Source organism: Acinonyx jubatus, chromosome C2 (genome assembly GCF_027475565.1).
Source record: "Acinonyx jubatus isolate Ajub_Pintada_27869175 chromosome C2, VMU_Ajub_asm_v1.0, whole genome shotgun sequence".
Classification (NCBI taxonomy): Eukaryota; Metazoa; Chordata; class Mammalia; order Carnivora; family Felidae; genus Acinonyx; species Acinonyx jubatus.
In genome coordinates this window covers 149,585,509-149,600,150 of record NC_069384.1, presented here as the reverse complement: position 1 = coordinate 149,600,150, position 14,642 = coordinate 149,585,509, and the positions used below count along the sequence as shown (strand labels likewise).

The window sequence follows — 14,642 nt, the reverse complement described above, 5'->3', positions numbered from 1 at the left end:
CTGTTTTTATCTTATTTTATTTTTCCTTCCCTTCCCCTAGGTTCATCTGTTTTGTTTCTTAAAATTCCACATGTGAGTGAAATCATATGATATTTGTCTTTCTCTGACTGACTTATTTCGCTTAGCATAATACACTCTAGTTCCATCCACGTCGTTGCAAATGGCAGGATTTCATTCTTTTTGATGGAGTCAGCCCCTCTTTTAAGGAGCTTTTCTAGAAGCCTCATCCAGTAATGGTCACTCATACCTCATTGGCCAGAACTTAGTACAAGTCTTAGTGCTTAGCTTAAGGGAGGATTGGAACTATTTTTTTTTTAAGGTGGCCACTTTGGTATTTCTAACAAAGTCTGATTTCTTTTACTAAGAAAAGAGGAGAGTGGCTACTGGTGAGCCCCTTCCCACCTCTGTCATAACTTTACTTTGCTTGACCTGACTCGGGTGAGTTATGATGGTCAAGGTCAGCCATGAGAAGCATTTTTATAGAGACGAAAGTGTAAGCCTCTCAACCGTAAGAAACTTTGAGGTGAGCCTGGCCAGCTCTAAACCCTTCCCAGCAGCATCCCGTCTCTGGGGGGCCTCAGGTAGGAAAGCACCTATACATGAACTTGACTTTGTCCGGTGGCTCCTATGAGCCTCAGGGGAGCTAATGCATGTAACAGCACCTCATAAAATATGGGGTACTACCATCGTCCAGGACCGCACTACTTAATGGGGTCCAAGAACCCGGAGCATCGGCACCACCTGGGAGCTTGCCAGAAATGAACATTCTCAGCCGCCCCTCCAGCCCTACTGAGCCAGAATCTGCATTTTAACGGGGTCCCAGGTGATGCAGGAGCACATTTAGGCCTAACAAGCATTTCTGTGAAGAATTGTGAGCTTGTCTCCTAGGGAAGGCCAGGTGACAGGAGACCGGTAAGCTCGCCCCAGACGCTTCCTCAAGCCTGATCAAGTATCTTGGGAAAATCACTCTCCCCAGCTGGGCTCTACCTTCCCACCTGTTACAACAGTGGCTCGCACCAGAGCTTCACTCCATGAACGTGGTCTTGGACCCGCTTTCAGCAGCAGAAGGGAGGGGAGCCTACCTCGCCAGTCTTCGTGCCAGTTTCGTGCTACGAAACATTTGGTTATTAACAAGAATCCTTTAAAAGACTGCTTGATGTTTGGGACTAAATAAAGCTGTGCTCCCACTCCAATTGAGCTTATAATAGAGTCTAATTTTATAAAGGAGCCGATTAATGGCTTTGTAAATATAAAAGAAAGGATCCCTGCTTCTTTCTTTCTTGACCAGAAGGCCCCCGAAGTTCGTCTTGTAAAAATGTCAAATCTTGCTTTAAAGAATGGCAGGACTTCTCCAAGGAGAATAACAGGAAGTGACTCACAGAGGGCACCCCGAGGCAGTTCCACTCGACAAAGGGGCCCCCTGCGCAGTAATGCGAGGCTGCTGGTAGCTGCAGGAGGAAGGTGCCCCGCCTACCCATGGGTGTGTGTGTGTGCGTTCGTGCGCACGCACGCGCACACACACACACACCAGCAGGCACAGTCTTCTCTAAGCTGGGACTGTCTGTGGGGCCTGGGGGCAGCTGGCATGCTGGTCCCCAGAGACAGAGCAGCATGGGAGGCTGAGAGCCAACACAGACAGCATTTGCCGCTTCAAGAAAACTTGCCTAGAGATAAGGCTAAATGAACCACCCCGAGCTGCCAGCCTAGAGACTCTTACCTGTACTGCACTCGCTTTGGGTCTCACCTTGATCCCATTTGATGAGCGGGTGGAGGCGGGAAGATGCCTCTCCTGGTGTTTTGTGGACTAACTCAGACCTGAATCTTCTATTCTGCCATCTACCCCTCCCACCTGCCCCCTTTCCATCCCATCTCCCTCTTCTTCTATTCCTTCCTCAGTCCCCAGGCTTGCGCTGTCCAAGGCCCTCACTGAGGACAGTGGTTCTTCCCCAGACTCCCCCGGTTCACACACTGTCCCACATTTCTGAAGCAGCCTCAACGCAGAACAGAATCACACTCTTGTGCCCCATAGGGAAGGTCTCCCCTGGCTCAAAAGAGCTGCCTTTTAGGCTATGGAACGAACCTCTCGGGGCCACCAGCGTCTTATCCAGGATTTTTTATGCAGTGGGGGGCCCCCGTGGTGGGATGGGGAGCAGACAAAGCCCATGGTTCCAGAGCCTCCACATCGTGTCTGAGCTGTTCCCTGCATAGTGCTGGCATGTGTAGAGTTTAAGGATAGAAATCTTCCAAGGCATCTCAGAGTGCAGTTAGGCAGAGAAGGTTCCTGAGGTGGAGCCCAGAGCTGCTTTGGCAGGGAACAGGAAGGCGAGGACATTTCCAGGATTATGCAGAGACCCACTGAGGGATGGCAGGGCCTGAATGGGAAACAACGAATGGCTAGATCAGAGGTAAAGTGCCCATTATGGAAGACCCAGGCGCCATCGTTCTTTTTCTCCCTGGGCCTGTCTGAGCCATGTAGCCCCTGCCTGAAGCCAGCTGTGCACACGTGGGGCCGGCTGGGGCCAGCTGATGAAACAGCTACAATGGCACCGGGAGCTGGATGCCACACAGGAAAGGTGGCCAGGTCGCTGTAACCTGCACTGTGTTTTGCAGAATTCTCTGTGCGTTCATTGTAAAGTAGTCACCCTCTAAGAGAACAGAAACGCATCCAGAATCTCTCCCCTTTGGCCCCCGAACTTCTGTGTTTTGACATTTCTGGCCCTGGCCATTGCACCCCAGGTCTCTACCCTGGGGTGTCCTCTTATTCTCTCCCTCCGCGGCGCGCGGAGCTGTGAGCATGAAAGAGCCAAGCACGCATCTCAGAGAGGATCCCAAGTAGCCTTTCCTTTTTTTATGCACATCAAAGTTAGGCCCACAGAGGGGATGGGACTTGCTCCAGGTCACTTAGCAAGTTGGGGGCAAAGCAGGAGGTCAGGCCCCTGCTGTGCTGTGAGGAAGGGCGGGGAGGTTTTCTCAGCATCGCGTAGAAGGATCCGGAAAGCAGCTGCAGGCCCCGGTGGCTCTGAGAAAAGGCTGCTGTGGGGCTCATCAGAGCATTCTTAAGTGTAATTGACTTTTAGGCATTAAATTTTTACCAGAATGAGCTCACAAGGTCTGTAGGGAGAAGGAAAGTGCCTGGCATTTCCTGCCTCTTGGGGCTGCGTCTGGGGTGCAGAAAGCTCATCCTCGGGGCTGCAGTGTGAAGTCCTCTCCTGGGAGAGAGAAGAGGGGTGAGGCCCTGGGAGAGAGTGCAGATCAGGATGCAGGGTTCAGTGGCCGCCTGATTCTCATTAAATCTAGGGGAAGAAGGGGGGGATGGGAGCCAAGAGCACCTACCCAACAGCCCTCAGGCAGTCAAGCCTGTTGGATGAGTGCCCACTGCAGGGGAGGGGAGAAGAGACATGTAACGCAGTCCCTGCTCATAGGGAGCATCCCTCCCTCCCCTGACCATGCTCACTCACCATTCCGTCCCTGAACCTGTCCCACCATCAGTCATGGACCTTGGGTTGGATCACTACCAATCTCAGGGCATCGGTTTTCTTTTCTACACACGGCAATGAGGAGTTGGTCAAGATGATGTCTTGAAGTTTTTTGAGCTTTGTCATTCCTCAATGAGGGAGTTACCCCAGGTCTTATCCCAAGAGCACCTCCCCCCTCCCCCCAACCCCAGGTAGGGTATCACCTTTGATGTGCAGGTGGCAAGGCTTAGCAGCCCTCCCCGGAACAGTAGCAGCCTGCCCCTGTGGACTTGAGCGCTGAAATAAAGATCCAGAGGCTTACGGAGACTTCCACTTAGATCCAAAAAACTCAAGAACTGGCCCTTTTTTTTTTAATATAGGCTTATTGACATATAATTGACATACCATGAACTGCACATTTTTAAAGTGTACAATTGGATAAATTTTGATATTTATTATTCACTTATAAAACCATCACCAGTATCAAGATAGTCAACATATCCATCATTCCCCAAAGTTTCCTCATTCACCTTTGTCCTCCCTCTTACCAACCCTTCCTTCCCCCAGCCCCTGATCCCCGCTGATTGACTTTCTGTCACTACCGTTCAGTTTATGTTTCCCGGAGTTTTATAGAAATGGAAACATGCAGCCCGTATTCATTTGTATCCAGTTTATTTCATCTAGAATAATTCTTTCGAGCATCATTCATGTTATGACTTGTACAAATAGTTTGCTCCATTGTACCAAGTAGTACAGCATTGGATGGATATACCACAATTCATTTATCCATTCACCTGTTAATGGACATTTGACTTGTTTGCAGTTTGAAATGAAAGGGCGCTAAGAGCCAACATAAAAACACATGAAAGCATAAAGTTCACTCGTATAAGCAAAGGGGTGCCTGGGTGGCTCAGTTGGCTAAGCATCTGACTCGTGATCTCAGCTCAGGTCTCGATCTCAGGGTAGTGAGCGTAAGCCCCGGGTTGCATGGAGCCTACTTAAAAAACAAAAACATAACAAAACAAAAACTCACTGGTGAAGGTAAATATATAGTCAAACTCAAAATACTCTAACACTATCACGGTGGTGTATAAATCACTTTTATCTCTAGTATAAAAGTTAAAAGTCAGTAGTATTAAAAATAACTGTAGCTACAATACATGTTAATGGATACACAATATAAAGAGATACAAGGCGTGATGTCAATATCATTAAATGTGGAGACAGGAGAAGTAAAGGTATAGGGTTTTGTATGTGATTGAATGTAAGTTTTTATTAGTTTTAAAGAGATTGTTAGAGCCATAAGATGTTTTATGTAAGCCTTGTGGTAATAACCAAACAAACGCAAAATACTGCCAAGAGATACGCAAAAGATGAAGAGAAAGGAATTAAAGCCTTTCACACCACTATGAAAAATAAATAACAAAGGAAGAAAATGACAGAGGAAGAAAGGAACTACAAACAGACAGAAAACAATTAACAAAATGGTAATAGTAAGTCTTTACTTCTCAGTAATTACGTGCACATGGATTAAATTCTCCAATCCAAAGTCCTGAGACCTGACACCATAAACTCTTGGAGGCCAACATAGGGGAAAAGCTCTTTGCCATTGGTCTTGGCGATAATTTTTTGGATATGACACCAAAAGCACAGGCAACAAAGCTAAAATGAACAGGTGGGACTACATCGAACTAAAAAGCTTCCACACAGCAAAGGAAACCATCGACAAAAGAAAAGGCAACCTATGAAATGGAAGAAAATATTTGCAAAGCATATATCAGATTAAGGATTAATATCCAAAGCATATAAAGAACTCAATAGCAAAAAACCAAATAACGCAATTTAAAAATGCACAAGGGATCTGAGTAGACACTTTTCCGAAAAAGATATAAAAAATTGGGGCGCCTGGGTGGCGCAGTCGGTTAAGCGTCCGACTTCAGCCAGGTCACGATCTCACGGTCCGTGGGTTCGAGCCCCGCGTCGGGCTCTGGGCTGATGGCTCAGAGCCTGGACCCTTTTTCCGATTCTGTGTGTCCCTCTCTCTCTGCCCCTCCCCCGTTCATGCTCTGTCTCTCTCTGTCCCAAAAATAAATAAAAAACGTTGAAAAAAAATTAAAAAAAAAATGGCCAACAGGTACTCAATATCACTAATTATCAGGGAAATGCAAGTCAAAACTAATGAGATATCACCTCACCCCTGTTAGAACGGCTATTATCAGGGGCACCTGGGGGGCTCGCCGGTGAAGCAACCCACTTCGGCTCAGGTCATGATCTCACAGTTTGTGAGTTCGAGCCCCGCATCAGGTGGCTCGAGCCCCATTCCAGACTCTGCACTCTCACTCCCTTTGTCTCTCGCTCTCCCTCTCTGCCCCTCACTCACTCACTCTTTCTCAAAAAAAAATAAATAAATAATACTAATGGCTATTATCAAAAAGATAAGACGTAACAAGTGTCGATAAAGGTGTGGAGTAAAAGGAACCCTTGTATATTGTTGGTGGGAATGTAAATCGGTACAGCTATTGTGGAAAACACTATGCAAGTTCCTCAAAAAATAAAAAATAGAACTAACCGTACAATGCAGCAGGCCCATTACTGGATATATATCTAAAGGAAATGAAATCACTTTCTCGAAGAAGTATCTGCACTCCAATTATCAATTGCAGCATTATTCATAACCACCAAGATGTAAAAATGACCTAAGAGTCCATCAACAGATAAACAGATTTTAAAAATGTGAACGAAATATCATTTGGAATGGGAATGGAATATCACGTAGCCGTGAAAAAAGAAGGAAATCCTGTCATTTGTGACAACATAGAAGAACCTGGAGGGCATTATGCTAACTGGAGTAAGCCAGACCCAGCAAGACAAATGCTGCATGATTTCACTTATCTATGGAATCTAGAAAACATCAAACTCCTAGAACCCGAAAGTAGAAAGGGGGTCAGCAGGAGCTGCGGGTGGGGTGAAGAAAGGGAAACATATCCAGGTTAAAGGGTGTAAGCTTTCAGTTGCGAGATGAATTAAGCTCTGGGAATTGAACGTACAGCAAGGTGACTATAGTTAATAACACTGTGTCATACACCAGACATTTGCTAGGAAACTAAGTGAGGCGTTGGACGTGGGAATTAGCTTGATTGCGGTAACCATTTCACAATGTATCCGTGTCTCAAACCATCATGCTGTGTACCTTAAATATACACAATTTTTATACCTCAATAAAGCTGGGGAAAAAAATAGAGTGCATCAGTGTGATTTGGATCCGGAAGTGATTTTAACATTTGGATCCGGAAGTGATTTTAACATTTGGATCCGGAAGTGATTTTAACATTTGGATCCGGAAGTGATTTTAAAATACGAAAAGAGCTTAGAGGAGGTAAGGGCATTCGAACGTCCAACGGCTCAGCAGACACAGTGGTTTTCGGGGGACTGTGTGCTTGTCCCGGGTGGCTTGGGCCGGGGATGGAGATTACGGTGGACTAAATCAGCACCCCCACGATACCTCTTGTACCGTCGCGGTCATGTTAGCACGCTTGAAGCTGACGTTAATAGCCATACATAAATTGTCCAAAAGGAGATAGACTAACCAGAGTTTGTCTGGAGAAGGAGGGGGAGAGCGGGAAAAGGATGGAAACTACATCAAAATGTTAGGGAACCGAGTACATGGACAGAACTGAGGATGTGACATGTGCGGGGTGGGAGGGGGTGGGGGGGCAGCATCTGTGTCCCCCCGCTGTAGGGGATGTTTCCACAATGCAAGAACTTGGAAAACATGCGTTATCTCCAGAGGAGAAGAGGGGGGTGGTGAAAGGTTCACGGACGTAACCGGGGAGACTCTGTCCCCCCCCCCCCCCTCGACTCCAGTCACACTACCCCTTTGTGTCTGGCCAGTGGAGGGCAGCGGCTGATAGCTTGCGCTCTGTGGCCCGACTGCTTGGGTTTGAATCCTGCCAGGGCCCCACGTTGGCTAGGTGGCCTTGAACAGGCCTCTTATACCCCGTACATGCCTCAGTTTTCTCATTAGAACGGTGAGGATTAAAACCAGTCTTTGTCTAATAGAGCCGTTGTGCCGATGAAACGGGGTCGTCCCGGTAAAGTGGCACCGGGTCCAGAATAAGCGTTCAATAAATGTTAGCTCTTGTTTCCTTACCGCCTCTCTGATTACTCCTTGTGCAGCCACGGGGACAGGACTGCCCAGTGAATGACCCTGGCGCTTCTCTCTGTGTTGCCAGGCAACAAGCTCTCCGGACCGGCGGCTCCCCCTCCTTGAGCGGGAGGAGCTCGCACAGGATTTCAACTTTCCCAAGGGCACCGAGCACGAGTGGCTGACATTCCAAGACGGCTCCCCAGAGCAGCCGGCTCCCGAGCCTGGACTGTGTATACGGCAAGGTCTCATGCTTGCTCCACAGACAGGGAGAAGAGCGGGCAGTGGGGTCCTTTCCTGGAACCCAACGACCCCGCGTCCTGGTTCCTGGCTTGCTTCCTGGTGGAAGGGGTGGGAGGGTGGGACCACGTAACTCATCCTGTTGGCTGTGAATTTCTCGTGAAGCCCGCTCCACGCCCAAACGGCCTGGCATCGTGTTTCCCTTCCCCTGCCTCCCCACGCCCTTGGCCGAACTGTCTCTCCTCCTCGTCTTTACCCTCTGAAAGCATGTCCCCCGGGGCGAGGCCCCTGCCTCCTTCTAGATCTGGGTATGCTCCTCTCCTCCATGAGTTCATCTGTTCCTGGGGCTTCAAACGCCATCCCTGCTCATGCCTTATCCTCGCGGTCTTGGCTGGACACCGTCACTTGGACGGAATCTTAAACCTTCAAAATGTTCCCAACTGTTAAAAATGTTATGAATTGGTAAAAAATAAAAAAAATAAATAAATAATTTCCTCTGCCAGGGGTGCCTGGGTGGCTCCGTCGGTTGGACGTCCGACTTCAGCTCGGGTCGTGATCTCACGGTCTGTGGGTTCAAGCCCCGTGTCGGGCTCTGTGCTGACAGCTCGGAGCCTGGAGCCCGCTTCGGATTCTGGGTCTCCCCCTCTCTCTGCCCCTCCCCCACTCATGCTCTGTCTCTCTCTCTCTCTGTCAAAAATAAATGAACATTAAAAAAAATTTATATAAAAAATTTCCTCCCCTGTACCCGTGAAATCAAATGACTTCTTGCCCTCCTATAGTCATGAACTTGGCAACTTGTACTGCTGTCTACCCTGTCACCTTGACCCTCAAGTCCTAAGGTTCCCCCTGGATCCCTGCACCACGGCCGGTCAGTGGGCACAAGCATCCTAGGGTCACACTGCATTGCCCCTGCCTCCCTCCTCAGTGCCTCTTCCCCTCCAAGACCAGTATTCTGCTCTCTTTCCACTGTATTCCACCCTGCATCCTCTGATTAGTTTTTCTCCCCGTTTCAAACACCTTCAGTGCCTCCCTATTACCTAAATATGTTATAGCTCCTCACCCTGGCATTTAAGGCTCTTCAGAGAACAGCCCATTTCCAAGATTCTGTTGGGGCTGCTCCACCAAGGTGCTCTTACGTCCCAATGGGTCAGTTGGATGGCTGGTCCTTCCTTACACCTTCTACACCTTCTCCTTCCCCTCCACGGCGCCACCTCTGCCGTCTCCACTTTAACACCCTCCCGAGCCAGCTTCCCTTGCCACAATCCTGCACATCTATCAGTGTCACGTCGGGTACCCCACTTTCTCTTGTGAAGCCTTCCCGGGAGCTTGCCTACTACAGTCACACTCTCGAGAACAGAGGGATGTCCCTGGTTTACTGCACCTGTTACGTTGCATTGTATTATTATCCCATGAGTCCTTGTCTAACTCCCCTCCCCACCAGCGTATGTGCTCGTGACGTTAAGGGCTATTGGCTGTGAGCAGTTTACCCAGGGTGCTCCTGCACTGGCCCTCAGGGACATGGCTGTCGATTGAATTCAGCAGGGGCTGATTTGCCTGGAAATACAACTCAGAAGACAAGACGCCTGGCTTCTTGTGCCTGTAGGACTGTTTGCCCTGGACATGCAGCTTAGCCCCAGGAGGACAGAGTATCGTCTCTGTGTCCTGGGGGTACCCTGGAGCCCCGCACAGTGCGAGCTCTCTCAGAGGAGAGAGACTTCTAGCACCCGCCCAGGATTTGGATAATTCGCCCGCCTTGGCTTTCCTCCCTTAGCCCTTTGGGTCTCCCAGTGCCAGGCTCACACACAGATGCCGGGCAGCGCTCGGAAAAGAGCACGTCGGGCATTTGCTGCCATCTAGTGAAGGAAGCGTGGCTCAGTCTGTGGCTAAAGCGAAGCAGAGCCTGTGCCCTCCCCGCGACAAGGAGCAGCAGGTCAGAGGCTCAGACCTGAGACCCGGGGCCGCTGGCAGGCACCGGCCCCTCCAGCCTGCCTGCAGCCCCGGTTTGCACAGGGTTTTCCTCCACGCCTCCACTGTCACGAGGTAGGTGCTCCGCCCCCAGGGCAGCCTCTTTGCCAAGCCTGTCTTGGTCTGTAGACACCTCCAGTTTTTAGGGAGGTCCTGGGCCTTTTGAGAGAGGCCTGGTTGGTTCTCTGGACTGCATTTCACGCATTCAGCCAGAACTGAATGTAGGGCTCATCAGCTCACCCGCTATGGCTCCCCCACCCAGGGGTCCGTGTGTGGCTAAGAAGGTGCTCTCCCTGCCCAAGGTGGCCACTGCAGATATTTTAAGTGAGGCTTTCTTTCTTTTTCCCCTAATGTTTTTTTTACTTTTGAGAGAGAGAGACAGAGTGCAAGCTGGGGTGGGGCACAGAGAGATGGAGACACAGAATCCGAAGCAGGTTCCAGACTCTGAGCTGTCAGCAGAGAGCCTGACGCGGGGCTCGAACTCACAAACCATGAGATCATGACCTGAGCCGAAGTCGGACGCCCAACTGACTAAACCCCCCAGGCGCCCCATTAAGGGAGGCTTTCTTACTGGTTCCAGCCAGTGGTGTGCTGGGGCCAGCTCATGAGAACTGGTCGGGCATCTCTTCCCCGCTCCACATTCAGTAATATCACGTCGGTAGCCTGAAATCAGGCCTGATGGGAGAGTTCACCACAGAAATCAGTACATGTTACAAATCGTGGCCCTTTTTTTTTTTTTCCTGAAGAGCCAGTTGCTATACATTTATCAGCATATGACTGGCTTCCATCGAAATTCGAAGCAAAGCACCACTTTTAAATGACTACTTAGACAACCGCCAAACAAGATGTTTTTTTAGTGTGCCATCTGAATGAAAGGCCAACTAAAAGTCTCATTTATTTATTTATTTTTTCGAAATGTATATAACGGAGATTGCAGCTGGTGAAAGATAGGGTGGTAACTGAGAAGTCAAGATCATGCCTTAGGTTCAAAACAAAACCAAAATACTAATGGCTGGTAAAAAAAATATCTGCAATAGGTTATTTATTTATTAGCAGGTTTTGAATTTTTACTCATCATGCAAAGGAGTTATATGGGATAAGCCACATACTTGCATTGGGGAAAACATTGAACGAAGGTATTGAACAATGTGCTTAGAAACAATATGGAAAAACACCATCTACAGTTTTAATGTGGTTTTTGTTTTGTTTATTCTTTTTTTTCTCCATGATTTGAAGTGTGTTTCAATCCTAACATTGGTGTGTCCTCTACAGCCCTTCTAGTGTCTTCCTTGCTAAGATACTGCCAGTGGTTCATAGTCAGGCAGCCTTATCGTCTATCTCTGTAAGAACCATTTGAAATACACATTGACATATCACTTCTTTTAGGCAGAAAAAGAAATGGGATGGCTATTTTGGGGAGTCAGTTGCTTGTTCACACACCGAGCTGTGGACCCCTGGAGCTGAGAGGCCGGAGGCAAGGTTGTGAGGCTGTGAGGTAAGGGTGGAGGTAGGGGCTCAGTCGTAGTGGACCTTGCCCTCGGCCACCCCGGAGCTGGAGAGGTCTCCATTGCAGAGTGTCTGGAGTGGTGAACGAGGCCCGTCTTCTAAGGCACACATGGACATCTTCAGCTTGTATTTTCGAAAGGCCTTTTGAATAACAGCAGCACATCTTTCCTCTTCCTTCCTCTTGGTGGTGGTGACTATGGGTTCATACAACTTCTTGGAAGGGTTGGCCTCCATGAACTTCTCCTCCATCATTGCTTTCATGCTGTCCAGGCCGCTGGAGTCACCAAGTACCCTAGTGGTGAACGCGAAGAGAATATCCAGGCAGTGGAGGCGATCTCCACTCACCATGGGCAAGTCCATCATTAGGAACTGAAATCTGTTTGGCTTTGCCACCCGTAAAGGCTCAGGAAGGGCATCGGCAAAGTCAGAAAGGGCAGGATACTTGATAAACTGTGTTGCCTCTGGGTCAAACTTTTCCCAGACTTCATAGAATATTTCAAAGTCATCTTCACCCAAAGGGTCCTCGCTTTCTTCAGTGGCAGTATTGAAGTTCTCTAAGATCACAGCAATGTACATGTTGACAACAATGAGGAAGGAAATGATGATGTAACTAACAAAGTAGGCTATGGCTATGGCAGGGAGGTGACGGCTGTCTAAGTTGGGGTTGCATGAATCATTTGATTGCAGCATGGGCCTGAGGAGGGCATCCCAGCCTGCCGAGGTGGTGATCTGGAAGAGACAGAGTATGCTGCCAACAAAAGTCTTGAAGTTGAATATGTCATCAATTCCAAACCCTTCCTTCACTTTGCAAAAGCAGTTCATACCAAAAATGGCATAGATAAACATAACCAGAAAAAGCAGAAGACCAATGTTGAACAGAGAGGGAAGGGACATCATCAGAGCAAAAAGGAGGGTTCTAATTCCTCGGGCTGCCCGAACAAGTCTCAGGATCCGACCAATCCGAGCCAAGCGCACAACTCTGAAGAGCGTTGGAGGGAAGGGAATGTGCTGCTGGTTCTCCAAGGCAGAAACCATGGCACCTTAGGAGAAGGAGATAGGTCGATTAATTTCCAGCAGGCACACTGCTTTCAGATCCAGCTTGTCGCTCCTGCCTTGGAATCTTAGCGTGACCGACTTTTCTCGGTACTTTGCAATTTACGCACCGCACACTTACCAATATCAGGGCAATATCTATCTGTGCCTTAACTTGGAAAATAATTTCCAAGCACCGTACAACTTTAAGATGGGACTTTGGAGGGAATAGGAGATGATCTAAAATATTGAAGGCACCCAAGGAATGGAAAGAGAATGCAGTTTATAAAAGACTATTTTGTGAGTTATCTCATACACTCGAAGTACATTTTCTGTGCCGGGTATTGAAAGTCATTCACGGGATAAATAGTTTTCCATATTTGTTGGAAATGGAAGTGGAAAACAGATGGAAAACAGATAAACTAAGGATGGAGTCCTTCCGATTAGAGCGCAGGGAGGGATGCCTGTTACCGAAGGTTGGCTTGAACCTGAGCTGTCATCAGAAACTGTGGAAACTCTAACCCCAAAACTCCTTAAAAAGGCCAGTTCCTATTTGTGTAGGGGAATGTGAGCACAGCCTGCTACAGGTGATGACAGGGCTGGAGGGAGAAGGTGTTGGGAGGCTCAAATCTGGGCGGAAGCTGCCACGGGCGTCTCATATTTGTCAATATGCTCATCCCAAGGAAGGACTCCTGGGGTCTGCTCAAAGAGCTTGAGGGACTGGAGATACTTTCCGTATTGCTGAAGACACCCCCCAAAAGAGCATCTCGAGCAGAGGTTTCCGCAAACAGCTGAATATTTGCCCTAAAATGTCATCCTGTTCTCTCATCACCTGCTCTGCAAGGAAATGATACAGGATTTGAAACAGCTCACATTTTGGCCTAAATATTATAGAACGGCTGGAACCTGCTTACCCTGTGTAGATATGGCCTTGGTCTTGCTCTGGGGGGTCCTCTGAGGTCATTAGAGGTGGTGGGCAGCCAGAATTGTCTGCTATCACCTAATGACTAAAGAGAAGTGGTGGATAATATACTTCACCAACTGCCCTGTTGTGCCAATGAAGTTAAATTCACATGTTAATTTTGCAGCCAACGCTGGTAGATGTGGAATTTATTAAGTTCCAATTTAGCAACAACTGGAGGAGGTCCACCCTTTAAGGCCACCTCCTCCACGAATATTTGTCTGACTAATTGAGCCAACAGTAACCCGTCCTTTATCTGAGCTTAATTCTTCTGTGTACCATGAGATTTGGTGTGCAGCTAATTCCTCGGTTTCTGACTCTTTAAGGTGAGTAAGTCGCAATACGTCACCTGCCTCGTTAACTCCTAGAGAGATTCGCTTTGACTCGCACTCATTTTGTATTTATCTAAAAGCTTAGGAAAGAGCTTGAGAAAGCGTAGAAGCTTAGTGTTGGGTGGCATATCTATTTACTGGCAAAGGCAGATAAAATGCTGCCCACATCGGTGAGTAGGATTTGGCTCAGCGCATGCATTTTCTCATCCACTGGAGCAAAGTGCGATATACAGTGCTCTGCTGGGGTCTGTTCAAATTGCCTAGCAGTTGTTCAAAGGACAGAAGTAAGAGATACTCCCACAAACTGCACAATGGCTGGCACTGCCTGGAAGGAGCTCAGTAAGTGGTGAGACAAGTGAGCTGCTCTCTACATATTGGAGGAAGGGCTCTTCAAGTTCTCCGAGGGCTGTGCCAGACCCATCCTTACCACAGTTTTCTGGTTTTGCTGTTGCTGTCAGTTTCACCAGGACTTGGGATTGGAATTGATTGATGAACATAAGCGATCCATTTCACTGTAGGCGTGTGGAAGGATCTATTGCTAAACTTTATCTACATAAGTTTCATGGCTTAGAAGCCAGAACAGACTATCATCCGTACCATTTTCTCGTTCTTGGAAACATCGGCATTGCTGCCGTAGTGATAGGAACCAAAATATTTTGATCTCGCGTATCTGTTGAACGCATCCTTTCTGAAGGAGCACAAAAGCTCCCACTTGTGAAGTCAGTTTTCATTATCTTCATTGCTTTTTGAACTACGAGAATGGCCTCTGGGTGGTTGCACGCAATTATAAAAAGTCAAATTATCGGTTTAGTTAAAAGCAAACTGCAAAAACCCAGAGTGTTAACTCTCACGGTTTAGCCATGAAGAATTTAATTTCAAAGTTGATGTGTGTGTGTATGTATGTGTGTTAGAAAAGGTATACAGCAACAGCTCTTTTTTTTTCTGTATTCTTCTTCCATAAATCTTCTAGGTAATCCTGCTTATGTTAAGAAAAATATACTGATTAT

General features: G+C 47.9%; 1 protein-coding gene across 1 annotated transcript in view; it reads right to left on the bottom strand.

Annotated features, from left to right (window-relative positions):
- Positions 1-10,686: 10,686 nt before the first annotated feature.
- SCN11A (sodium voltage-gated channel alpha subunit 11) overlaps positions 10,687-14,642 on the bottom strand; it is a 94,372-nt gene continuing 90,416 nt past the window's right edge. The window contains exon 27 of the mRNA XM_053221653.1: positions 10,687-12,350. Coding sequence (XP_053077628.1) covers positions 11,320-12,350 — 1,031 coding nt within the window. The 3' untranslated portion in view covers positions 10,687-11,319. The remainder of the gene's footprint in view (positions 12,351-14,642) is intronic.